The following is a 27,338-nucleotide window of genomic DNA, read 5'->3' as shown; positions in this document are numbered from 1 at the left end:
AACCCCAAATCCTCCGACTGTTGTGATTCTTTCTCTTCTGCAATATGGCTTGTCATTTCATACAGTTTACCTTCAGGTAAAGTGTCAATATTTTAAACTCACTTAGAGAGCTTGTTTGAAACAGCAAAACACACCTCAGCAAGACTTAACAGCTGAATCCCTTGGGGCAAGCAGTCCCCGAACAAGTTGCTCTACACAATGAGACACCTTGAGGAATCTTGCTTCCAGCACGCTGGAGCCAATTATAATATAGTTTTGCATGATGTAATACGTGGCTGCACAGATACCCGACTCCTAAATTGGGTCCTTCATGCCAACAGAAACTGGACTCAAGGTAACAGTTCATAATAAGGAAGGATGATACAATTGATGCCTTGCAGATAAAGATGCTTTCTATACAGGTGCCATATAGGTATGTGAGTTGCCTCAGAAAATATATGAACATGTTAATTAACATTGTTTGAAATCTCTAAAAGAAGGGTTTAAATACTTACCCACATAGTTTAATAAGTTCACACATAGGCTCGATGAAGGCTTCTTGTTCATTCACTTTTTCTGCACACAGGTTAAGAATGTCAATTATTTGCGCTAAATCCTTAAGGGGCTTTTAATTTAAAGTTAAGGAAATCAGATTGCACTGCTATGAATTAGAAGAAAACCTTGAAAACTGCAGTTATCATTCTCCAAAGATACAACCAAGGCCAATGCTCTCGAAGTCAGATGACTAAAATGAAGCGTATGCATCTATACTTAGGCCTTCGGAAGCAGCCTTACTTTTAAGGAAGCAGAACTCTTGCAACTCTCATTTAGCTTTCTTATCAGCTGAAATCACTGGTGGTTCAGCACTGAATACCAAAAAATATAGGATGGAAACCTTTTATATCACAGTGATAGATCTACCTTTCTAAATTCTATCTGAAACAGTCCTGAGGCATTTAAATCCTAAGTGGCTAAATTGGGGTACTAAAGTTTGAAAGTTTGGATCTGAACACATATTATCTAATTTAGAGGCACAAGATTGAAACTGAACTGGTCACTGAGACTTAGAAGTTACTACCAATCCACTTACTCATGGAAACTGTCTGTAAGAGCTTAGCCACAGCTCAACTGTGAAGAAATGTGATAGCTTAAATCACTGTGGCAATTAATTTAAATGTTTGAAATTAATCACATTTTTCCACATGCCTACATTTCCCTAGTACTTCTCATTACTTCTTTCAATTTTACTGTAAATACAAAAAAGTTTCAGGTAAAATACCCTTTGTTTTTCTTTAGAATGTCTACTCACTGGAATTCAATGCTATTTTATCTTCTACTTCTTAAATAATGAAAATTATTATGCATGTCTATTCTGAGTTGAAAGTACACTAATTACATTTTGAACACTTTCAACCACAGTACAGGTGAGATCCCTCTATTTAATTTTGTAGCAAATGAATCTGGCATCCAAGAATCTTGTTAACCTACCAACCTCAGCTATGTGTGCATAAGAAGGTCAATAACGAGAACAGGTGGACGATCACTGCTCTCCATGTGGAAGCATAGCAGACCTAAAAGTGGTTTGCTGAAAAGTCAAAATATTATCATTCATAACAATAACACACCACAACTTTAGGATTCGACCATGTCAAAAAGGATACAAGCCCATTTTCAAAACGCTTGACTACCTTCTTGAGAACTTTCAGTTGTTCTTCTTCCAAATTGCTCTTAAATACAAGAACAGAAAGCAGATTTTAATTGCAGTTTGCTTTAGAACATTAAATGATTATATTTGTCCCCTTTTAAGTTTTAATGAAAGTAGAAATCAGATTAAAAAGTCACAAGACACAAATGAAATTCTGAAAGTGCTTTGCAGGAGGATTAGCCCCTTGATCAAGCCACAAGAGTGCAGTACTTAGAAATGTAACTAAAGAAGACTTTATAAAACTGCTTCTTTTGTTCAAATGTGTGAGCTCTTTCTGCTAAATTCTTTGGGATTCTGTGACAGCCTACTAAGAAAATCAAACCTATGTTACACATGACACAAATGTGTAAAAATGTAGATCTGAGGTGCTTAGAGTGAAGCTCTATGACCACTAGGAAACAGTCTGAAAATTCAAATTTGAAAACTACTGACATAAGGATATGGCAGGGTGTGCCAAGGGTATGCTGCTTTCATTCCAGCTCTGCTGAGCACCTCCACGCTGGGCAAGAGCACTGCAAATTGAGGCAGGCCAGAAAGTTGTTTCAGGAATCTACAAGCCCAGAATCCTGAGGGCATTTCATCAGATATTCTATACTGTCTAGAGGAGCAATAAGCAGTATCATGCAGAATATTTTTCTTCAGTTTGTAAACTTATTCTGAGTGTTCCTTATTCAGAAGGAAGGAAAAAGTGAAGACATGAACTAGTTCTCTATTTCTCTGCAGGACAAAATATTAGAAGGCGGTATGTTTAAACAAGTCCTAAGAATATAAATTATTAAGTTTCTGGATCAAAAGTGACTAATGGCTTAGTGAATTTAGTCTGCCAAATTTTCTTGTGGAGACAAACAACAGTCTGTGGAAGTCCATGAGATATTGCTCTCCTGTGTGGCTAGGAAGTCATATTTGTTCTTGAATCCTGAACATTGTATAGTTATCCTTCCTTTAAAATCACCTCCCTGGAGAAATGTTAGCAGTTAACTTGGGCAATTTGATAAATTCCTGTCATGCTTTGAATAAGTCTGTATGTATTTCCGTTTTTCAGCTGTGGGTTTCAGCACTATAAAACTCCCAGATGAGCTAGATTGCACATATAGCTTTTACATGCATACGCTTTTGTCTTGTCTTGGAAAAGTGCCCATGTGAGGACATACGGGGATATTTAACAAAACAAAAAAAACACCCACAAAACTCAATTTACAGGTGTCATTTTCTATTAAAGAGAACATCTTTTAAAAAAGCGTTCAAATACCAGTACAAATACTTCAGCTTTGTGCTTCGGAGCCGCAGCCACCAGTGCCAGCTGGTTTTATTTGGGATAGATAAGACTGTAATTGTATAAACTATTTTTTTTGAGCCCATTACAGCTGGTGGAACAGAAATAACGTGGTCTGACTTACAGAGTCCGAACCTTCGAGTAGCCTGATGGCATGATTCAGATCCGCTGACCGCGTCTCCTAGAAAACAGCCGCACTTTTTAACATCGTTAGACTGCGCTTAAAAAGTGCTTAAACCTTAAAACCTGCGAGTGCCACGCTGATGCAACAGGGCCGGGTAAAGCCCGTTTTCATGCGGCGCCCAGCCCCAGCCCGGCTCCCAGCCCCGCTCCCAGCCCGGGCCGCCATGCGGGCAGCGTGCCCGGGGGCTCACCTGGCTGGCTCCGCCGTCCGGGGCTCCCTTGCGCCGCTCCCCGCCGCAGCGAGAGGGGCCGAGGGCCGGCGACAGCGCGGGGGAGCGGGCCGGGGAGCGGGACAGCGGCCGCGAGGCTTGGGGCTCGGCCAGGGAGGACATGGAGGACGCGGAGCCCGGCTGCCGCCGCCCGCCCGCGACACCAGCGCGGCCTCGGCGCTGTTGCCATGGGAGCGGGGCGGCACCGCCTGCCCGGGCCCAGGCCCGTGTGGGTCCGGACGGGGTCCGAGCGCCGCCGGGCTGGGCGGGTGGGAGCACCTCGGGCCTCCGCCAGCCGGCAGCGGGAAGCGGGGACCCGCTGTGGGGACAGCCCGGCCACTCCCCGGCTTGCGTGCGGGGAGCCGGGCTGCCGAGTGCCCCGTGCTGCACCCGCCGGTGCCGCCGCTCCTCCGGTGCCAGCACCAGTGGTGCTACTGCCCCACCGCTAGTGCCATTCCAGAGCCCGTTACAGACCTCTTTCTCAACGAGAAAACCATTCCCCCGTCCATACACAATGCAGAGACTCTTGCTGGGCAGCTGGAGGGAAGCGGCTGGCAGATCCCCAATTTTTGGTCATGACACGTTTCATGACGAGACACCTCTGTAGATAAACTGTGGCTTTGGGGTAGCCTCGCTGTAGGGAGAAGGGGGAAAAGACTCTTTTCTCTGCACAGACCAGTACAAAACACAGGTGACTAATGCCTGGAAAGTAATAAAAGAAGGGCAGAAGCATAAGTGGGCATTGCAATATCTTCAACTTGCTCATAGTTTTCATGGGATATGTGTACGCATGCCATGAAACAGGTGAGTGTTAGTGCTCTGAAGTGCTCTCTCCCAGATGGGAGTGTGGCAGAGCCCAACAACTCCAACCTGTCTGGGAAGGCCAGGTCCTTCACACCGGGCTGACATGTCTGGAGGAAGAGAGCTGCGTATCCCCAGGTGATAACAGCAAAAGGCAACAGCCTTGTACTGGGTGTCCTCACAGGTGCTCCGCTGGATTCCCAGTTCAGCTGCTCTTGGTAGGATTTGGATATTTCTTTGGAAAATTTCATATTAACTAATATGAATTTGAATTAATTAATTAAGAAGGATGCGGACCTGTTTGAGCAAGTACAGAGGAGGGCCATGAAGACGATCAGAGGGCTGGAGCAGCTCTCCTCTGAAGACAGGCTGAGGGAGTTGGGGTTGTTCAGCCTGGAGAAGAGAAGGCTCTGGGGAGACCTTACAGAGGCCTTCCAATACCTACAGGGGGCCTACAGGAAAGCTGGGGAGGGACTCTGTGTCAGGGATTGTGGTGACAGGACACGGGGTTATGGCTTTAAGGTAAAAGATGTTATATTTACATTAGATATTAGGAAGAAATTCTTTACTCAGGGGGTGGTGAGGCACTGGCACAGGCTTCCTCACAGAGGTGTTCAAGGCCAGGCTGGATGGGGCTTTGATCAACCTGGTCTGGTGGGAGGTGTCCCTGCCCATGGCAGGGGGTTGGAACTGGGTGATCTTCTGGTACTTGAATTTGAAAAATGCTCTGACCACTTTGGCATTGGCATCCTTAACCTTCTGAGTTGCATTCACAGCAACACAGGTGATACAAGGGCAGGACCTGTAGGACACTATAGTGCATTCACCTAATGTGACAACCAGTCCCAGAGCTACTGGTTGATGTTTTTCATCCATGTACACATATCTCCATTCCTTTATCCATTTTACTATCTGCCTTCCATATTCTTTTTAAATACTTGAGTATATTCTCAGATGCAGTCTATACTACAGGTTTGTTTATTATCTGAGAATAATCATAATGATAATGCTTATAGGTTTGCAAGCAGTTAGTGCTGAACAAACTGAATTATATATTTTTTTTTGCTTCATGCCCAGATACTTACTGATGTTGTATACATTAAACCAGTTTTTAAGCTCATGAATTTTAAGCTCAAAAAATTTACATTTATTGTGGCTCAAGTCATTTCAAGCTGTTGCTTGTTTTGATTGACAAGTGTCATTCAAAACTTGTATAGAGAATGTATCTGAACATCTAAATTGGGCAACACAGTCTGTAAATTATAAGCTTAGGTCACATCCCATTTATTGCCTGAGTGTTCCAAAGATCATACTGCAAAGGTCCATTTGCTCACTGTGCACCTTCTTCATAAATGAAGCTTTTTAAAAATTGTGTGGCAGCTACACCGTGCAAGTTTGACTACAGGGATTCTGCTGTCCTTGGCAAACTGGCAAATATCCATCCTCAAAAACCTGCAGTCAACTGTGAAAATATTTACTTGTTTTCTGCCCCAAACAACTGGTTTATATTGTTTCTTATCACACCTACCTTTTCCACCGGGAACGAATAATATTTAAGACATGAAGGCTGTAGTATCTTACCTTTGAGAATATTAATTCACAAGTATTAGCTGCTAAGCCCTACAAATGCTAACAAATATATTTTAAAAGTTGACTTGATGTAGAGATTTCTGTTTTAACTGAAGACAGATTCTTTTGTTGTGAAGACACATTTCAGTAATTTTTAATTCTTGAGGTAAAGTTGAATAATATACAACTACAGGACTGTGTAGCCAAACATGTAGGGCACAGCCGTACATTAGAAGATCATGGTTCCATATCTAGGTCTGCCATTAATCTCCTGCTGACTTTGCTGAGTGTTCCTCTCCCACTCTTCATTTGCTGTTTTACAAATTAGGTTGTAAGTTTTTGAAGGATTATAATCAGAATAGTATACACCTTTCATCGTGCTGCTGTGTGGGTCGTCTGTGCTAGCCAAGCCTTTGCTTGGCTGTACTGAATGTGTAGGCTTTTTCAAATAGCCATGTATATTGTGTATCAAGCATGACACTAAGCTCCTTATAGTACAGAAATCAGAGTCTAAGAATCAGTCTGCTGACCCCTTGTCTTCTTTTCATTCTTACTTCTTGTTTTGGTCAGTAGGATGGGGAAAAAGAAGGGGGCACATAGGGACAAGAAAGTGTGGTACTGTACTTCCAGACCTCCTGTGTTTGATAACCAATGGGGGAAAAAAAAAAAAAAAAAAAAAAAAGAGCTCAACCTTAAACCTGTGAAATCATCAGAACTGTCAACAACTGGATTTACCTGCTTATACCATGACAATGCAGTGCTTAGGTCATTGGGTGCTAGGGATTTGACAGGGACTTTCATGCTGATTTTTGTTGTTAAAAGGAAGCACAGTAAGTCACAGCAGACAGAACTTAATTTTTTCTACAGTACCAGTTGGACAAAAGTAAGCTGGAGTTCCCAGCTGCTAGTATAGTATCAACACTCAGTAAAAAAAGCACTATGATGCACAGAAACAAGGCAAAGTTTTAACGAATCTAAGAAAAGACAGATTTCAAGGACCAAAAAGTTATTTTTATGACAGCCATAACACAAATATAAAATATTTAATTTAAAGTATATCTAAATTCCATTGCTCCTAGGGAGTGTCTTTGTCCAGGAATCTGGGGAAGCTATGTAACTTAATACGAAAGAAATGTGAATTCTGCTGGCTTCACTGACTCATGCATCTTGACTTCTCTGAATGCAGAATGGTTTACATTGCTGTTTATGTTAAGCAGAGTTTCACCTCATATGTATCCTTTTCCTCCTTACTCTTCTGTTGGCATAAGCCTCTTTGGAAAAAAAAAGGCATATACTTTCAAAGTGAAGGACTGCATAGTGGTTCATCCGTTTTTCTCATTTTAACAGTAATGCTTTCACAAACAGTAAGGCACAACCAAACAGGAAGAATGTCTCCACCTTACTTGTGCCCAGCAGTCTCACTTTTGCCACAGATGTTTGTCGAATGACTAGTGGATTGAATATTTACTGGTAGTACTGCAGTGTCTACTTTGTGTTCTGAAAACATGGAGAGTACATTACAGTCAAGTAAGGGAAACGGTTCTCCAGTTTATTTCTGTGAATCTGCTCTTTAGAATTTTTTTTTATGAACTCGCATTCAAGTGCTACATCTCAGAGAAAATGTTAATCAGAGTACATGTGTTATAAAGAAAGGCAAAGTAAAATCTATTATGTATAAGCACAGAAGAAAAAGCCACATACCTGACATTGACTTTTTATTGATTTTTTGTGAAAAACAGAGTCTATGGAAAAATAGGTAAAAGCATTACTAATAATTTATAATAGCCCTGTTCAGAGAGACAGCACAAACAAATTGACAAACGACTACAAAGAGAATACCAGGAAAAGACTGCATATGGAAGACAAACTATGTTCACTGTAAGACATTGCCAGCAAGACATGAAAAACAATACACAACGACAAGTTGTTCAAGTCAGTTCAATGTGTTACTTGTTTTAAAGACTGCAATCTAGTTAATTCAAGCAGTATCATATAATGATACAGTATCAATACTGCAACTTATTACATTGATGGAAAATACTACAGGATGAACATCCAAGAAATCAAAAACGTGTGCATTAGGAGACGTACTATCTGAAAGGAACTATGCATATGTAACTACTACCACTGCATATTGCTACCATTGAAAATATTATACTTAAAACTCGATCTATCTAATCTTTATGCATTTATATGTAACTTTGATTTTATCACATTCAGAGGAAAGCTGTTTCCTAGCTATAGTCATACCTGTGAAATTTATATCCACTTGGGAACTCATTGCCTTATATTAAATAGTAATTTTTCTTAGTGCAAGTTGGGCAGCATGTATAGCTAATTGCATATATAGACACACAATATTTTATAGCCAATTAATGCTAAGTAAAAATGCAAATGTCCCTTCTCATGTTGGCACATCATATTATGCACAATGTTAGAACAAAAGGTTAAATGTGGCACCAATTCACAATAACCATTACCGCAAGCTAGATAAGCAAAGAACTTGCAAAATGGAATTTCAAAATAATTAATCTCTAAATAATTCAAGAACATGAGGACCTAATTAACTTGTACACAGTTGCCACCATTAATAGAATTGTAAAATAAAATTAAAGACAAATATGGAATCTGGAATGGAACTGTATTTCAAACAGTGTTAAGAAGAAATACCTTAACATCCACAGAAAACAAATAACTTGTTGCTAAATACACAGAGGTTTCTGATTTCTAATATGTGTAAAGTTTTGCACTATACATTAAGCACTATTTTGCTTTTATCTAACAGTAATAGAGGGAAGTGAAGGTTGTTTTCACATTAGGCAGGACATCCCTACAATCAGTAAACGCTTTAAATAATTTTACCAAAAAAAATATACATAACAAGCTATTCCTCAAAATACATATTTATTTTCCTAAATAACTAAAAAAGTCTAAATGAATTTATTTTCATATATTTAGGCAATCGAAACCGAACTTTTAGCCTCAGGTCTCTCTCTAATGAGAAGTCCTTACTCAAGTTCTCCTATAGAAACCAATGGGTTTGATCACACGAAGATTCCTTATGTGACTAAACATATACATGGTATGATACGGAATGTGTAATAAATGCAGGAGTGTTATTTTCAGACCTACAGTGTCTTGTAAGTGTGCATTGGTCCTTAAAATACAGAACACTACATGAGATTAAATAACAAGTCATCTTGTCATTCCAGTTAGAAGTAAATACGTGGTCTAACTGGAAACCATACATTATTTAATAGCACAAATATTTCACAAAATGTATTCATATATTTGATCTAAAAATATCATCTATTTATCAATACTTCGGTATTTCAACTTTTCAAGTAACTTACAAAATTAAACCACATTTTAGACTTTCAATACACGCAGTTTGAAGAAAGAAACAACACACCACTATTTCCTCCAGACACCTTTGGCAGTTCAAAATTTAACAGTTTAACATTCTTGAAGAAGTTTAATGATGAAATAACTTTGCATAGGAAGAGGGCAAATACATTTCTGTATACACCATGAGTTGCTGCATGATACATTACAATGTATGGACTCAGACAGTAATGCTCAATTAGTACAGCATCTTACTTCTGCAACACTATCGCTATTGCATCAAACAAGAATCGGATAATTATAGGCAAGATGAATGTTAATTACTCTACATAAATCGAATTAATATAAAAATAATAGCAGCATACATAATGCTGAAATGTAATCAGCTTGTCAACAGTGACGGTTTCCACCCTAAGTTTGTTCAGAGGTATTAAATTCTGCTTTCAGTTACACTGTCCAATTCCAGTAGTTTTAATGAGGTTTCATGCACAGGCACTATTCTGGGGCAGAACGTAGCATGGAATTTATCTCATTAAAATACTCCAAGACTTTGTGTATTTTAATATTACTCATACACGCTGTTTTCTCTAGCATGAAATTAATATCAAAGAGTTGAAATAGTTTTGCACAAACAATACCAGGGGTGTGAAGATTAAATCCTTTCCAGACAACTGACAAGCAAATATTCCTGCAAACACCTGTGTACGTGACTTATTATAACCAAGAGAATAGTTGTATCAGTCGAACTATTTATGCTAATTCTTTAATTAATTTTATTTAAAGAAATTGGAGCACAAATGCCCAAGCTTTGTGTAGTTTCTGTCAGAAATAATGGAATAAAAAGCTAGGAAATTCAGTTACATGTACTGCTGCAAGCCTTTTGAAGATAGACAGCTTTCTGTATTGGAATGTATTTACGCACAGGCAAAGTAAGTTAGCAGTTGTAACCGTCACTTGTGCTTCATTTTATTGGACGTCTACTAGTTTAGGCTCCTGTCTATATGCAACAATAACAGATATTTTGCTTAGTATCTAGACTGTTTGATAAAATAGCATTGGGCTTGTGCATCACCATATTTATCACTGAAATAGCTGCATATTGGAAAAGGGAAAATAAGGCTATTGCTTTGAAATTATCTGATCATTTTTTTAAGAAAAGAATTCAAAAATTTTTTTAAATTAATTTGATAGGTTTATTGGTAGGTTTATTAAACTTTTATTTGATAGTCTTATTAAACTTTTTTATGTATTTCTTTTTCTCTTCCATCTTTTCCTTCCAGGAAAAAAAAAAATGCTGGGAAAGTTTCAAAGTTTATAATTTCTAAGTTTTGGAGGAAGTACAATACAATAGTCCAGAGGCAGTATCTGTCCCAAAGAAGTCCTAAATCATCGATTTTTGAGAGGCTGAGGGGTTATGTCTGAGGATGAATCACTGGACAGATGCTCTTTTTGGAAGAATCTGCCACTAGTCTGCTACTGCAGAAAAGTCTCAATGGACCCTTGTCTAACCAATAGCTTACTTTTCAAAACTAGGTGAAACAAAATAATTTTCTCTTTCTGTTCCCGACCCCCCGCAGCTCTCATGTTTCTGTTGACAAACATGAAAATCATCACAACCACTAGGGGTCCCACAAGGGCCCCTGAAAATCAGTAGGGGCCCTACAAGGAAGCAGGAGATGGACTCTTTATCAGGGAGTGCAGTGATTACAAGGAGTAATGGTTTTAAACTAAAACAGGGAAGATTTAGATTAGATATTAGGAAAAAAATTCTTTACTCTGAGGGTGGTGAGGCACTGTCACAGGCTGCCCAGAGAAGCTGTGGATGCCCCATCCCTGGCAGTGTTCAAGGCCAGGCTGGATGGGGCTTTGAGCAACCTGGTCCGTGGGAGGTGTCCCTGCCCACAGCAGGGGGGGTGGAAAGGGGTGATCTTTAAGGTCTCTTCCAACCCAAAACATTCTATGATTCTATTATTCTATGAAATATGGTTGAATTCTATTTTTTCCAAAACATGTTTTCAGAAACCTCCATTTTCAAAGAGAAAAAAGATTTACTGACGACATATTACATACAAAGGATGTTTAAAGACATAAATGCTTCAATTCTGGAAAAAAAATGCATGCAAATATTATATTTGGTGTGAAAATTTCATTTCAACGTTGGAATTGAATGTGCTTGAAATTGGAAAAAAAAATCTAGCTGTTTTTTGATTTGCAACAAACCCAAAATGTAACATGGGCTTGATGTTTGGAGAATACAAATACTACAATTAAAACAAAATTGTAGTAGATTTTTGAGTTTGAATTGAAATTATGAACAACTAACACAAACTCTTTAGATTTAGGCTGGTGTAACTGAGAGCAGAATTTGATTCTAGATTCTGTTTGTTCTGTGGAGCTGTTGGTTTCATTACAGAGGTACTCAGACTTACAGGACTAATAATGTTTAATTATATATTCAACTTAAGTACTGTGCATTTCTGACAGGCATCATATATTGATGACAATTTCATGCAAAGAAATAGTAAGTGAAGTTTCAGCTAAGAAAGTCAGAGATCCTAAATAGTGCAAAAATAGATATGAAAAATATAATTCCATATATCTAAGGAATATTTGGACCTATTCTCATTCATTAAAATAAAGATTTTCCTAATTAAGTAGGAGTAGCCTGAAGGTACATGAGTTGGGTTGGCTATTTTGTTAAGAGTAAAACCAGAAAAGCAGTGGTAATAAACAATTTTGAATGTTCTTTTGAATCTCAAAGGAAATGCAAATGCCAAGTTTCAGAGGTAAAATTTCATTTTTTGGACTAAGAATAATTTTGTTTCTTAAAAATTGAGGCATATCCCAGAAACATCTGGTGTAAAAGTAAGACTTTATTATAAAAATAGAAGGTTGTATTTGCACAAAAAGATAGTAAGATTTTAAGACAGATTCTGGGAAATTCATTTATAACTACTGAAACTTCAGTGTAGAAACACAGAGCATGAGTAATGTGATGCTTCCATGTTGTAGCAACATACTGGAAGCCTCAAAGTGAAAACAGACTTTTATTGTTGCAGAACTCCCAGTATTATTTCTGATATTTCAAAATCATTCTTAAATCAAAAACTAGTTGCTTTGCACATGTACTTGCAAGTTTTTTTACACAAGAATATTTTGAATTTTCATTGTATGACACAGAAATAAAGAGATGCTAAAGTGTAAAATTCTACGTGATTCTTTGAAAAAGAGCCCCTGTTAGTACAATACCATTTGCTTACAAGGTGTATAATTAAACCATAAGTGAAATTGGTTTTGCATATTCAAATCATGGAATGTTGTAAAACCACACACAAATAAATATGTGATAAATATCTGATTATTTCCTAAATTACTAACTCTATTAGCCCATATGTTGAACTCACTAACACAGAAGTGTGGTTTAAATAAAAGAAACACTGCCCGGAAAAATGTGGTATTAATAAAAAGCACTCTGACACATGCTCTGAGTCAAAGAAATATCTCAAAAGTATGGTTATAATGAAATACTGTCATGATACAACTGTGCAAAGACGCATTAAAATTTTCTGATTTCATAATTATCTTCCCTCTGTAATTCAAAATAAAGTATTTGTAGTTATCTGAAGGAGCAGTTTCCTAGTTATAAATGTCTTATAGTTTCTTTGAGAGCTTGTACTGTACGCCAAGCAAGTCCACAGTGACTTTACTCAGACATTACATAAACTCCTGAAAATACAAGTTTATGACAAAAGAACAACAAACAAAAAACCAAACATCTGTAACAGTAGTAACAAATAATAGTCTACCGTCACATCACAGTTATCCTTTCTGGGGAAAGATGTGGAACAGACCCACTTGCTTCTTCTATAACATGGCTTTTCTCCCATCCTCTTCTAATTCTCCTTAGTTTCCTACTCACACACGGCAAAAGTAAAATGATCTTACCTAGAATTACAATGGAGGGCAGAACAAGGGCAAGAACAAAATTTGGTGGTGTATAAAATCGGTAATACTCTTCTTCAAAAGCTCTCTTCCATCCATAAATCAGTACGTGGAAAGTACTTATGATCAGAGCAACATATCCGAGAGTAGACTTTGAAAAAAAGAGAAAATGGGGAAAAAAGATGAGATAATAGCACTTGGTCCTTCATCAGACACTTCTAACCCATGAATTTAATATTTCTATTAGACATTGTGTTAATGCACTATGAACTATTTTAAATTATCAATGTGTTCTTAAGTTTATATGTCCAACTAAGAACTGAATTGAGCACTGACTTAAAACACTAGAATCTATAGGCTGTAGTCAAAACTGAAATGAAAGCAATCTTTGTCCAAATTGTAAGTAATGGAAGTCAATTACAAGACACGTATAAGGAATAATCTCAGCAAAATTACCACAACAACATCAGTTGGATTTGCAATTAATTTTCCTGTTTCTCACCTATGAGGTTAGATGGCAACAAGATTCATGCTAATTATAGAACAGTGCAATTCTGTTGGAAGAGATCTGGGTTTATTGATCCAAAGCTTTATTGCTTCAAGAGTTGCCGTTTGCTTCTTCCTCACGATGACCTATAGGCACTAGTTTGAACTTCGCATAAACCATCCCTTACCTCTTGCCATCCACTAGTTACTGGGAATATTGGGACTAAGGGATTTGGGCAGAATGGCACAAGGCAACAGTGCAGTTCTTAGATGGGTAGTGCTGGATTAAGTGGCAAGTAGAAGGTTCGCACAGCACCCTGCAGAAGACCTCTTCTCACTTAACCCAAGTCATTCTTCTGTGGGAGTCATTCACAGTTTCTGTGAATCTGCCCTTTTAAATGCCACTGATCTGCAGAGTTGAGTTAAATATATTAAGTTTGACTTTTCCAAACCATGGTTAAAGGACTACCAGGGTCTACAATAGCAAAAGAATTTTTTCTGCACCGAGATTAACCAATTTCTAGGGACAGGAGAATGTCTGAGCTAATACCATTTGCAAGGATTAACTGGTATAAAAGGAGAAATACTTTCATTAATTGCTACCATGTTTGTTAACTTGCCAATATTTATCCATTATTTTTGCTAATGTGGAGACATATCAGAGCCACCTAGGTTTTAGATATGCTGCAGCATGTACTTTTCTTTAAGAAGAACGATTCTACAAGAAATGAAACAATCCAAGATGATAATTTGTGGATACTAAAATGGCAAATGAAGCATCTGAACAGAAATTCTGGTAAGAAATTCAGACAGTAAACAATACTATCAACCCTGACGTCTGATAAGTTATTGCAGATTTTTGCTGGTGTGGCTGTCCTGAAGTCATTGCTTTTATATCGCTGCCAGCAGGGAAAAAGGCATGAGTGAATCATATCCCCCATTTCTTCATCACGTTTTCTGATGAGAACTGTAGCAACTCTTGAAAAAGAATGAGGGAAATGCTGTACAGGCTCTTCCCAGAATTTTCAAAATCGTTTTAATACTTTTTAAAAACTCCATCCACAAACTAGTTTTGACACATCTATGTATGTTTTTGTATCTAATGGTCAAAATGGAAGCTAGCAAGTACTGATATGAACATTACGAACTAACAGTATAAGGACGAGAAAGAAATGTGATGCACAGGGACTCTATTCAGTTCTTTTTTTACCCTGTGAAAAGTTATTGTATGCTTCTCTGAAGTGTTGGCAGGGCACCTGCTAGTAGTACGTACTGGTCTATTTCAACGACTCATGTAATAATATGGATGTAATAATATGACTCCAAAGAAAGTCCCAGAGGAGTTTGTCAGCTACTGACAGTGTTTTCTTCCCCTAGGCTCTTAATTGCCTCTGTTGTTGTATTTCAGTGCTGTACTTTTGACAGTAACGGAACTGCTTAGCTAGAAAGAGGACGTTCTCCACACAACTTAGTGTTCTGCAGCGTTTCTGTTCATTTGTTTGTTTATTTAGGGCGGATCTGCACTAGAAATTCCCGTTAAGAAATGTCATTTTTCCCAGCTTGCAGTTACTGACAATGACTTTTCCAGAAGAACAGGCAAGACTGGTTGCCTTGGCTACTTAAGTAAAAACTCACTGCGAGAGGCTGTCAGTACAATGCTTGTGTTTGTTATAAAGACTACGCACTTGATCTTGCCTGTATCTGCAGATGCTCAAAGACTACAGCAGTGCCTGCAATTGCAGCATTATAGCAATGCGCAGTAATGAAATGAGGAAACTCAGAAGAACTGATTGAAGTGGGCTTGGACAAAAAGACAGCCACTAGTGCAGGAAAAGGCACTGATGGGCAGCGGAACAGTAAAATAAAACTGGTTGGCAGCACTGGATCATAGTACAAATATTGATCAGCAGTAGCCTCAGAAAGCCAAAGCTGCCCATCCTTATAGATGCTAACAGAAAAGATGTTTCAATTGAGCAATAAACGATGACTGTGCTGTGGAAGCTATTAACTGCTAGACAGCAATTTGTTTAATACTCGGAAGGTGAAAGGGAGAGCAGCTGTCACTCAGGTGTGCAAGGTTACTTTCTTCTGCCGAGTTTTATGACTGGACAACGTGGAGGAGGGAATGCAGGGATTAAAGACAATGGATCTCCTCAAATGTAGTTGTGCCTTAGAGGGAATATACATACTGGAATTCTGTCATCTTTTCCTTACTTCTTAAGGCATAAAAAGAAAGGGGTGAACATGGGTACAAGAGCTCAAAGGTCAATTATGCTGATGTTACCAAAGGGAGACCAGGAGAGGCACAGCAAGCTGACGTTATAAGAGCAGAGGACTGCTTGAAAGCAGCAAGAAGGAATACTTGACTGGTAACTTCATACTGGTGGGTGAGTGTGTAGCAATAGTAGCTGTAAATCCTGAGAACCCCTCCGGCAAGGCTCTAGAAAGGCTGCTGACAAGAAGGAAAGAACATCTTTGGTTGCTTTGCTTCCTAATCTTCCACTAAATTGTGTTTCCTGGAAGCTTAGTAATATATTAGCATGTTTCCAATGGACTTGCCAATTCTTTTGTCTTTTCTGTCAGTCGTCTCTATTTTGTTTCTTTTCCTTCCTGATCAAAGTTATTTTTTAGCCAATGTACGGGATTCCCAGCCAAGGCTACTGATAAATTGGACAAACTGGCATTGTTGGGGGGAAAAAACAACACACAAAACAAAGTGCTAAAGGAGTAAAAAAGATGCAGGAGAAAAATCCATAAAATATTACCAGGAAGACGTACATATACGGAGACAGAACTGTGCTGTGAAACAAATCTGCTTCAGGGATTTTTACCTTCACAGTGGTTGAGTAACTCCTAACACTGCAAACATACAATAGGCATTTTCCAAAGCCTATGTTTATTTGAGGTATACCTCAGATTCTCCCAAGAAGAGGATATTGCTAAACTTATCAACTGCCTGTAGCAATTCTGACTGGAATCTTACTCATAAACTTGCTAAATACCTACACCTCATACCTCTGTATTCTGGGGGAAAAGTATTCTGTTCTTGTGGGAGAAACAAGGCAGAGCAGCTCTTCCTTGAAGTGTTTGGGCAAGAAAGGTTTTAGTAATAATGTCCCCAGAAAACTTTAGAATTGTGCTAGCAAATAAAAGGAACGTCTACAAAAAGACGTTCCTACTTCCAACCATCCTAAATGGTTGATTTGTGCTCATTTTTACTAAGAAAGGTAAGCTTTCAAAGCCAATCTGTTCTGTCCATTGCCATTTTGAGTGGTGTGCTTTGGGTGTGAACTCTTGGACTGGAAAACAAAAGCAGTAGTTATTTATGCCTACGTTACATAATGCTAATTTAACTGATAAACTCCCTGAAGACTGAAGGACCAGGTGCAGTACTGCTTGCTGACATTTTCCGTTTCCATGTATTTTATGTGAACACTTCAGGACTGGTTTCAAAAAGTGTCCCTTTCTGTTTGCAGTGTATTGATTTAGCCAAGCTATTCTGTCTGCTCTGATAATATATGAATTCTCTTTCATTTCTTACCCACATCTATCTTTGTTCATTAGCCAAATATATTTAGAGGAGAAAAAGATGGGTGCTGAAGAGGAGTTAAGAAATCGAATGCATTAGTTTACTAGCCACAGCTTCCTTCCTGCTTCTTTCTTCAGTTAGCACCTACTCTGGGTCATGCTAAGATACCTGCCAAATTTCATACTAAGTTTCCGTCACCTAGGATCTCCTACTGAGCACACTCTTTATCACTGTCTGGTTCTGTGGCTCTCCCATCTGGATGTTATGAGCATTTTCTCTCTGAATCATGAAGAGATAATCAGATATTCGTTTTGGCTAGCAGTCAGCTCTGTACTGCATCAACTCCAAGTATTCTGCTAGACTCTTAGGTCCTGGTAGGGGAGATACAGTTACTTCCTTCTGCATCACTGCTCAACCTTCATATCCCTCACTTCTTCAAAATTCATTCTCTGAAGAAATGAGCTGAGCCTGCACTACTTCTCCTCTTGAAGTCTTTTTCCCTTGATCAAGCAGGCTGGAATTTTTGCTGCTGCCACCTGCATTATGAAATCAGGCTAGGTAAAATGGAGGCATCTCCAAAACAATTTGGGATATCAGAGACAGACATGATTTCTGGGCAACAACATTCACAACTGATGATTCTCTACAGTATTAGAAACACTGTGGTAGAGGTCTGTTTGAATCACTGTACAAAGGGGCAATGCTACTCAAGAGCTTGTTCTACTGGAACAAGCCTAGAAAATAGCCTATGTTTTGTCCATTAATAATTTGCTAAGTCTAAACTCAGCTTTTATATTGTTTTTATTAACTTAGCTGATAGGAAAAACAACACACTATCATGTTGCAAAGTGCTTTTCATAATAATAATAATAATAATAATAATAATAATAATAATAATAAAAAGGAGTTAGTAACAACAACTAACAAAAAACCTCTTATTTAAAAAGTAACACACCTGAATAAAACTGAACTCCCTCCAGTTTAAGGCACTGTTTACTGAAGGGATGGAAGTTACTGCCAGCAAAGAAAGCAATCCAAGACTCATTATTCCAAAGGAGATATACATTTCAATTCGCCACACTTCTTCCTCATTCCAAGAATTTTCAACGTTTGCATGAACCTGATGAAGGAGTAGAAAGGAAGCACTTTATTCTCCAGAACAGTGTAAGTATCAACAGAAGTCTCTATAAAATGGGGTCAAATGTTTCAGAGGTTTCCTCCTGTGTTGAAGGAAAAAAAAAAACCACCAAAAAACCCCCCACCCAATAAACTATTTCCTTACTGCTGCTATTGGCTTCTGTTAGATTAAAAATATGTTAAGCAGGAAAATTTAGATGAGTTGGTAAAAGAAAATATAACATTATATACTATTAATAACAATTATCGTATAAAAAGAGATGTCTGTACATTCTACTAAACTGTAGAAAAGCAACACTGAAGTGTTCTTCAGACATTGGAAACCTATATTCTATAACATAAACTAGGTGAATCCACAACTGTTTCTAAATGATGTAACAAACTAAAACATTGTGGATTCTAAAGGATGAGAGATTTGTTAGAGATTATTTCAGGATTATGCAAGACCAATTGCTCCTGGGAACATTCAGTCAATCTCTACTGCTTGTAATAGATGCTGTTCACAGAATTTCTAATGATGAATAAAATATTTGTACCATTGGTCCAAAAAGTTACAAAGTAACAGAATTTTCATCTTATGAACATAAATGTATCTGTGAATATTATCACAGCATCTGCCCTTAGTACTTCTTGACACTTGTAAATGCTCTTCTGATATACATACATCCCCCGCGTCTTAATACACAGAGAGGAACTTACCTTAGAAACTCAGAAGTTGCCTGTGGTGTTGCTCTTATCCTGTCTAGTCTACATTCTCCTTGTGTATGTTACTGCCAGGGATTTAAGCAGAACACATCCTTGATTCCACCTACTACACAAACTTGAATGCAGTCTGACCGAGACGAGAACCATGCACAGATATTTCTTTTACTCTCCTTTCTTACTAAGCACTACCTCTGCCTACGATCACCCTAAAGATTTTCCACTGAAAACAGCGGGACATATTCAGAAAACATGAATTTTTGTGTTCATGGGTCACACGTACAACCAAACCATTTTTGGCTTACTTAGCTAAACATTGCCTTACCTGTTGATATGCCATATTGAGGAACAAATATCGCTCTGATCTCCTCATGGGTAGGCAGAGGCTGTATGCCACATGCACTGTGGCAAAGAAAAAACTGAGTAGCCCAAGCTGCTTTCGGCACTGCAGCCAGTTGTCCAGCCAAGGTGGAAATCGCCTATACTTGGTACCGTAGTAAAGCTGATAAGCAGCTGCAATAAGCCCTGATAAATACACTAGGGAGAGCAGAGTGATGGCAACAATTGGCAGAGTCTTGTTCACAATCTCAATGGGGATCTTGTAAAAGTCACTCTGTTGACTTCTGACATATGGATGGATTACATCTCTGATGAAGGAATAGATGAAGAAAAACGTTGCCAGGCTAATGGCCAACACCACAGGCCCCTTCCACAGTGTGAACAGTCGCAGAGGTAAGTTTTCAATCTCCCTTGAAGATGACAATGCCCCCAGATCAATAGGAATAAAACCGAGCTGACGGGCAAGCTCAGTAACTTGATGGCGAGCCTGAACATTGTTACTGCATATATAGACCTGTTGGAAAAGTCAGGTGGATTGCAGTCACAGAAAAAGACTTGAAGGTTAAAACAAAGCAAACAAACAAAACAGAAACAAAACAGACAAACAAACAAAAAATAACTCCCCACCAGCCTCCAGGACAAAACCACAGCACTGCTCCTAAAACTGTACCTTGCTATCTCAGATTATAGCACCAAGATAAATAATAGAAAATAAATAGAAATAGAAATAGAAATAAAAAATGAAACCATACACAAATCCAGCCAAGATGAAAACATGCACACTGATTTAGGAACAAAGTAATGAAAACGAAATTGGCATTTTCTTGAAGTTAACAACAAGATGATTGTGGGATGTCAGGGTAATCCACACATTGAAAAGTCTCATTCCCCATATTGAGATGTCTATAGGATTGGATTGAACCTGAAATGATTAAAATAATTTCAGAAATTCTTGTCTCTCAAATATACAGGCATCTTAAATGATGACCCCAAAACAGCTGTAGCACAAACAGAAAGCAAAGCAGAAAACAGTCTAATCCATATATAATAATTTAAGCTTCACTTCATGATCCAGATTTCCACAAAAAATGAATGTTTAACAGAAAAAAAAACCAGCAGCCAAATAACTCCTCCTAAAGACTATTTTTATTTCCTTCATAGCAAAAAAAATGCTATGAAATGCTAGAAATACTTTAATGTCCCTTTAAAATCTACAGTGGGGTAGTTTGCCCACCACTGGTTTCTGATCATTTGCATTACAGCAAACATGATCAGTTTTGACAGAAGTCAATTACTGATAGTGGAGTGCTACTCTAAAAGGGGATAAAAACAGTACAGTGAGGTTATTTTTTAAAATTATGCTAATTCTGTATTGATTGCATTCCATTAAAATCTGCCTGCAGTGCCAGAAAACTCAGTAGTCTCCAGGAGTTATGCTCCACCAGTCAGTTTTCGTGTATCTCTCGGAGCCCACAAAGCTGTGAAGGACGGGGTTCTTGCACGTCCGTGTAACGCTTCAGCAATGCAAGAAAAACATAAACCTGCTTTTTCTATATGCAGGACAGATTTGGGGAATATACTGGGAAAGAATTTGAACATGGTGTTCCCAAGCAGTCCTGGATCAAACGAATGATCACTTAGAAACATATGTGCCTCCTTCTGTTTCCTTGGATTTATGATCTCGGGATAATCTGAAAGCTCAATACTGGGCTATATTCACTTTGCCGTTAGACTGAATGCAAGCATTTTAGAAGAACTGACTTCTTGGGATCAGGACCTCAGATTTCTGTGCATCTTTTTCAACAGTTCACCCCATGCAAACCAATATTTAAACTAAAATATATTGGGAAATGCTTCCTCCATCCTTGCATAGAGAATAGAAATACAAAATAATGTATGTCCTCCAGAAGACATTAGAACCCTATTCTTTTCTTCTTACTGTAGTCATCTAAAGGTCAGCTGTTCAGTCTAAGCTAGTACCTATATTTCCTCTGCAATCTTTAAAGATACACAGGCATCCCTGAGGACAATTTGGACCATTTATTCTATACATGAACGTAGAATAAACTGGACTCCAAAAGTTTTATCGGCTACTCCAACTCAAATTAAAGACCCAACACTTTGGACACATTAAGTCTGGCAAGGCGAATCCCATGAGTTTTTCCTGTTTTTTTCATCTTACAAACAAATCAAATGATACAAAATTTACCTGTCTGCTGGCATCCTTTGGTCCTAACTGTAGAGACCAAGCTGAAACAACATTGAATCCTTTGACAACCAGGGAATCTGGGAAAAGTGATGCCAAATACTCTGCATTGGAGTCTGGATATTGGTCTACTCTTGTATTGTTGCTGACATCAACCAGAATTTTACCGATGAGTAGATGCTTGAGGTCCCACAAAGAGGCGTAATGTTCTCTGTGAATGGCTACAAAAATGATGTTTGCTTTGGCTACTGCATCTTCATGGTGAGTGACATCAACCACATGGGGAAAGAACTCTGCAGCGAGTTTAGGGTTTCTGCTTCCTACAACCACGTGGTACCCACATCTGATAAGCCTAATGGTCAGTGACTTTGCAAAGTCTCCACTTCCAATGATGCCTATTGTGATCCTACTGGCATCCTTGATGCCATTGGCAACATTTGGTAGAAAAGTTTCATTGAGGTTTTTAGGACTTCCCATCATAGAGATTGATTCCATACTTCCAAGCCACCGAACCTACAATGATTTTTTCTGGAAAAAAAAAAAAAAGAAGAGAAGAGAAAAAAGAAGGAAAAAAAGCAGTGTCATACATTTTAATGAACTATCAAAATCCATGCACACCTCTGGATGCAAATTCTGTGGTTCTAATTTTCATGTTCTATTTTCTCCTTCATAAAGTAGCAAGACAAAATTGATTAGTGCATATGTGTCACAAATACAAGGAGAAACACAAGAATTTCAAGTATTTTAATAATACAGAAGTAAATAAGTATGTAGTAAAAAACTGAAAAGGAAATAAAAGAGTATAGGAAAGATCGTACATACACTTTTAAAACCACTTTAATTAAAATCAGCAATTCAATAAGGCATAAAGATTCATGACTGCTGATCCCGGTTAAAAAAAATGCATAATGCAGAAGGGTTTAGAGAATGCAAAGGTTTGTAGGGAGACGGCAGCGAGGTCAGTGATTAATGAACAAAGATGAAAAGGAGGGCAAGAAGTTAGATTTCTTCAGTATAAAGTGTGATCAGTAAGTAACTCTTGACTAATTCTAAGTAACACATTCATTACATGCAGGTATCAAATTCTGTCCAGTGAGAACTATCTGATTTAGAGGGACTTAGGTGTGGAAATCCTGATCTTAGCTATGCTGCTCAGGTATCCTGTCTATGAAGCTGAGACAGCTCATTTACAGTTTTAAAAGAGGATTGTGATGAGAGCCATGTATTCTGATCACCTGCATTACAGCAAACACAATCAGTTTTGACAGAAGTCAATTACTTAGAGTGCAGTGCTATTCTGAACATAGTGCAGTGCTATTCGGAAAGGGGATGAAAACAGGACAGTGATGTTCACTTACAGTTCTAAGAGGACTGTGATAAGAGCTACACATATAAAACCTGCATACATATAATATGTATTATTACTGTGATTATGTTTGTTATTTTGTCATGATGAATCTCATGATGTTTTTCAAAAAAAAAGTATCAACTTTTTTCAGGGAATTCAACAAAGGCTGTATGAAAGACAAAAGGGTGAAATAATTGCATCTCCTTGAAAGAACAATAATTCTGTCAGCACACAGAAACTCCTCTTTATATTTTAAACAGATCTTTGTATGACAGCATGTATATATTCATAAAGGAAATTAAGACTCACTAATCTAAAAGCTAGAGTTTAATCTAGGCAAGTTTTACTACTTAAATTTAAAATATTTGAAGACTGAAGTAGCTACATATTCACTCTCTATTTGTTCGTGGTGGATTTCAGGGTAAGCATGGAGTGACCTTGGCAGATGTACTCCAACTATAAGGACTGTTGTGGCATACGAGTACTGGTCCAGGTATAATACCATATCATTTATGACCTTCAACTTCTGTCTGAATTAAAAAATGGAACTCTCAGGGAGTAGAAAGTTGCATTTTTCAAGGCTGACAACTGGATTCGGTACTGGATGTCTCTGAGTTACATCACAACACCATTCAGCAGACAATCTCTATTATTTCAGTGTCACATTACAGACTGATTGCTTAGTTTTGAGCATTATATGACCACAAGAAAAAAGAATACAACAAAAACACACCCTTAACTTTCCTCTGATATTGCTCCAATAACTTAGAAATAACAATGAAAACAAAATGTTTCTCATTAAGATTCCCCTCCTATTCAAAAACATAGCTCGTTTCTCCTCTGCCTATTCAATACAATAATTAGGTCTAGAGACCTTTCAAAGCCTTTTTATTCCTGGCTGCTACAGTTTTAAGGAGACAATACATGTATATCCTTCTCATAAGAATAATATATGCTGTGTATGTCCGGTTCAACCATAGGATCTTATCCAAAAGTTACTTTCATGTGGAACAAGGAAAAGTTTTTCTTGTACTATCAAGCACAGTACTGACCTATTGACAGATATTGTGTGACAGATTTCACACAACTAAAAAAAAAATGATTAGAGAGTTTTAAGACTCAAATTCACCATTGCAGTAAGGGAGGCCGTGAGCAATCTAAGGCTCTCAGAAAATTAAAAGAAATACTGCTATAGCTTTGGAGAGGTCACAAAACTTCAGTAAAGCTGTAACAAACACAAAAAGACAGACATAAAAAGCAAAAACAAAAACACAATCCCCAGGAAAGAAGCCTTTGCATGAAACCACAGTTCTGACACAGGTGGTTCCGCACTGTAGAATAGGAATGAGCTCTGAAAATCAATGAAGCAATAAGGAAAGGCAGGTCAAGGAGGAGTAAAGGGAAAGCACCAGGTTGCTGCTGTCTTGGGAGCTATCAAGAACAAACCACACAGAAAGGAGAATGAAACTCTTTCTGAGCAATCATCTAAGGGCTGATACAACAGTAACCAGTGGGGAACTTTACCCAGTCGTTAGCTGGGAACACACTAAGTGTGTTGAACAAGCTCCTACAATCAAGAGTAGCTTTGTGTTCCAGAAGCTTGGAGGAAGCTATTAGAAAAATGTACTTCAGTGGGTACTTTTCATTTCAGTTTTTGACTAAAGGGAGGAGATCGCTGAAATTGGACTGAGATTCTAAAGATGGAAAATAGTATGTGAAAGCGACCACAAAATCGGTGTTCTAATAAAAGATTCCGACAATGACGCATTCTGGTAGAGGTAGAGCACACAGATTTTTATGCATGCATTGAAACAAACATTGACTTCTTTCTTGCCACATGACCCAAAATGTAGCTAACACATGACCAAAACGCCAGCATTTCCTGTACCACGATGGGTTCACATCTGGGAACATAATGAGAATAATTGTATTCTGACCAGACAAGAGATATACATCAAGTAGATGTCACAGAATATGCATGCATGAATATTCACCATGTGATTAGAGAGCCCATTTCAGTTCATGCCATGGGATATGAAAGTACTGCAAAACTTACAGGAACAGAAATGGAACTGCCAAGAGAAAGTGGGCTACTGGTACTGTTTAGCCATACCGCAGCCTACTTCCAGTTTTTGTCCAAAGAATCCTTGAGAGGGGACATCATGGAATAGGACATGACAAATTGCTCTTCTGAGCTGAACGCGGTCCACTGTCCACAGATTCTCACTGTTCTAAGGAAAGCAGAATGTGAGGAATGGGATAAAACTAACAGACTTCATAAAAACAACCTCAGGGAACAGACAAGCATGAGCCTTGGGCAAATAATCTAAGAGATGGAAGAAAGCAGAGAGCTGGCAGTTACTGAAAGGGACTCAGTGCACAAAAGGGACTCAGTGCACAAAAGCAGTTCAAAAGCAAAAGTGTGTAAGACTGTCTTAACTGCATCAGGAGTACTTTAATGATCTGAAAAAAATCACACAAAAGGTAAAAAAAAAAAAAAAGTGGGGGCACATGGCTAAGGATCATTATTAAGAGCCAGTGCTACCATGTAGCAATAAAATGAGAACAACCATGGTACAGAAATGAGTTTCTACTAGTAAAGCACATAAAGGGTAGCAAGCAAAGGTTCTTTGAAGACAATAAAAGAAAAAGAAAGAAGTCAAGGTTCATTACTTGCAAAGGAGCAAAAGGAACAAATCACAGGTGATGCAAAACAGGATGAAAGTGTGAAATGTCTTATGTCAGACCCCAGCAGAAAGGTTAATTGTGACTAAATATTTAATGAAATTAATCTTGCAGGGAGACAGAAGGTGAGGTCAAAGTGGAAGGAGGTAGGTTAAAAGACCAAGATAAGATAAAGATTTTCAAGTCAGCGGACACTTATGAAATCCTCCCTTGATGCTTGAAGAGCTGACCCAAGCAATGCCTTTAGAAGTCAGAGAGGACACGAGACGGAGACTAGCACATAGCTCCAAGAGAGGGGAGGAGGAGGTCCAAGGGAGGTAAAGACTCGTTAGCCTAACTTGAGTCTTTGGAAAGATTTTACTACAAGTTATTGAGCAATCAACTTGTAAACAGTCAGATGGAAAGCTGGTAAGTAGCTAACATGGGTTGTTCAGGAGCACACTGCAAGAAAAAAAAAAACACCTTTTACAAAATAACTGGCTTTGCAGATACAAAAAATAAGAGGGACGATATAAATTTGACAATAGGAATGATATAAACTTGACAACTGTCCTTAGATAAACCTAGGAAAACACAGCAGAGCTACATCAGCCAGACGGGGGACCCGGCTGTGAGAAACTGCTCCGGGCAGAACAATCCCTGGAGGAGAAAAGCGAGCAGGCGAAGCCTGGCCGTGGCTCAGTGAGGTGCTGGCGTGAGGAATGGGCTCGGTGCTGCCCGCGGGGCCCCGCTCCGGCGACAACTTACGGTGTGGGAGCTCCGGAGCGGCGGCTGCTGGTGGTGGTGGCGGAGGTGGCGGAGGACACCGAGGGACTGCCGGAGCCGCGGCGGCGGGTACCTACCTGGGACGAGCTCATAGCAGCGCGGAGCGCCCGTCTGCGGCTGTAACGACATCACGACAACGTTGCCCGTGAGGGGAGCGGCCGCCCCGACCTCTCCCCCCAGCCCCTCCGGCCACAAAATGCCCTCCCCGGCCCCCTCCGCCGCCCGGCAGCCCCGGGGCAGAGCGGCCGGGCCCGGCTCCGCGCCACCGCCAGGCCCGCCGAAGCCCGGCCGGGGGCGAGCGGGGAGCCCCCGCGGGGAAACGCCGCTCACGGGCGGCCCGAGGGGGCCGCAGCCCCGCCGGGAGCCCCCCTCCAGCCCCGCTCACCTCCTCCCGCCCGCCCGCAGGGGCAGCGCCGCCGCTCCGGCTCCTCAGCCTCGGCCCCGCAGCGCCGGGCGGGCGGGGAGGCGGCGCCACCCCGCCGCTGCTGCCCGCCCCCTGCGGCCGCTCCCGGGCACCGCCGGCCTCAGCCGGGGACGGCGGCGGGGTGGTGGGGAACGGCTCGGCCCGGCCCGGTTGTGGGGAGGGCGAGGGGCGACGAGGAGATGGGTGAGGGCGGCTGGAGAGCGGCTCTGCCGCCGCCGCCCAGGCCGGGTGGGGTTGGTGGTGGGTGCCCGCGCTGCCCGTGTGGGGCTGGTGTGGTGGGGCTGGTGTGGTGGGGCTGGTGTGGTGGGGCTGGTGTGGTGAGGTTGGTGTGGTGGGCTTGGTATTTGGGTTGGTGGTGGGGTTGGTGATGGGTTTAGCACCAAGGTGAGGGGACCTACTGCTGTGTAAAAGCCCAGCTAAAACACAGGGCCCGAATGCTCTATGGCCCGGCTGAGGAAATTTCCAGCTGAACACAAACGCGGCTTTATTCTGGAAAAGTGCAGCTCATGATTTTAACGTTTTCTGATTCGCCTAACATATTATGCCTCCTGTTAAGCTGTGCTGTGTGTATAGCGACGTGTAACCCTTAACCCTTTAGCACATTTAAAATAAACAGCTATAATGAACGTCGCTCATGTTTAAGCAGAAAGCTAACGTGTACAGATGAAATCATGAATGAAACACTGAACATACCTTCTGTCATCCTGCTAA

General features: G+C 39.7%; 3 protein-coding genes across 14 annotated transcripts in view; 1 reads left to right on the top strand and 2 right to left on the bottom strand.

The window, feature by feature from the left end:
• The window catches only part of CFAP69 (cilia and flagella associated protein 69), a 28,984-nt gene extending 25,088 nt beyond the window's left edge, over window positions 1–3,896 (bottom strand). For 2 of the 7 annotated variants that reach the window (XM_080582480.1, XM_080582478.1), the window contains exons 1-4: window positions 3,332–3,578; window positions 3,082–3,138; window positions 1,641–1,706; window positions 495–604 (exon numbers count right to left, since the gene is read on the bottom strand). In XM_080582480.1, coding sequence (XP_080438606.1) covers window positions 495–604; window positions 1,641–1,706; window positions 3,082–3,138; window positions 3,332–3,472 — 374 coding nt within the window. In that variant the 5' untranslated portion in view covers window positions 3,473–3,578. Of the gene's footprint in view, window positions 1–494; window positions 605–1,069; window positions 1,089–1,640; window positions 1,707–3,081; window positions 3,139–3,331 lie in introns of those variants that run through there. The other 5 variants (XM_080582479.1, XM_080582482.1, XM_080582477.1 and 2 more) reach the window with 5 other exon arrangements.
• Window positions 3,897–7,421: 3,525 nt separating this feature from the next.
• Window positions 7,422–26,723, bottom strand: STEAP2 (STEAP2 metalloreductase). Of its 6 annotated transcripts, none has more exons than XM_080582499.1 (7): window positions 26,589–26,723; window positions 26,186–26,320; window positions 24,810–24,984; window positions 21,409–21,933; window positions 19,186–19,713; window positions 17,977–18,141; window positions 12,417–13,157 (listed from the first exon to the last, which is right to left on the bottom strand). In XM_080582499.1, exons 4-7 carry the CDS (start codon window positions 21,898–21,900, stop codon window positions 12,873–12,875), a joined length of 1,470 nt encoding a protein of 489 aa, XP_080438625.1. In that variant the 5' UTR covers window positions 21,901–21,933; window positions 24,810–24,984; window positions 26,186–26,320; window positions 26,589–26,723; the 3' UTR covers window positions 12,417–12,872. The 6 variants fall into 6 exon arrangements, with proteins under 6 accessions (XP_080438624.1, XP_080438625.1, XP_080438626.1 ...); XM_080582500.1 differs by having other exon boundaries at window positions 24,810–24,979; XM_080582502.1 differs by having other exon boundaries at window positions 26,281–26,320.
• Window positions 26,594–27,338, top strand: part of LOC308190792 (uncharacterized protein) — a 103,060-nt gene continuing 102,315 nt past the window's right edge. Inside the window, exon 1 of the mRNA XM_080582525.1 lies at window positions 26,594–26,855. Coding sequence (XP_080438651.1) covers window positions 26,807–26,855 — 49 coding nt within the window. The 5' untranslated portion in view covers window positions 26,594–26,806. The remainder of the gene's footprint in view (window positions 26,856–27,338) is intronic.

The sequence above is a fragment of the Anser brachyrhynchus genome, assembly GCF_964034855.1.
Source record: "Anser brachyrhynchus genome assembly, chromosome: 2".
NCBI lineage: Eukaryota > Metazoa > Chordata > Aves > Anseriformes > Anatidae > Anser > Anser brachyrhynchus.
Note: the sequence above shows the minus strand (reverse complement) of the source record. Positions and strands in the feature narration are given on the sequence as shown.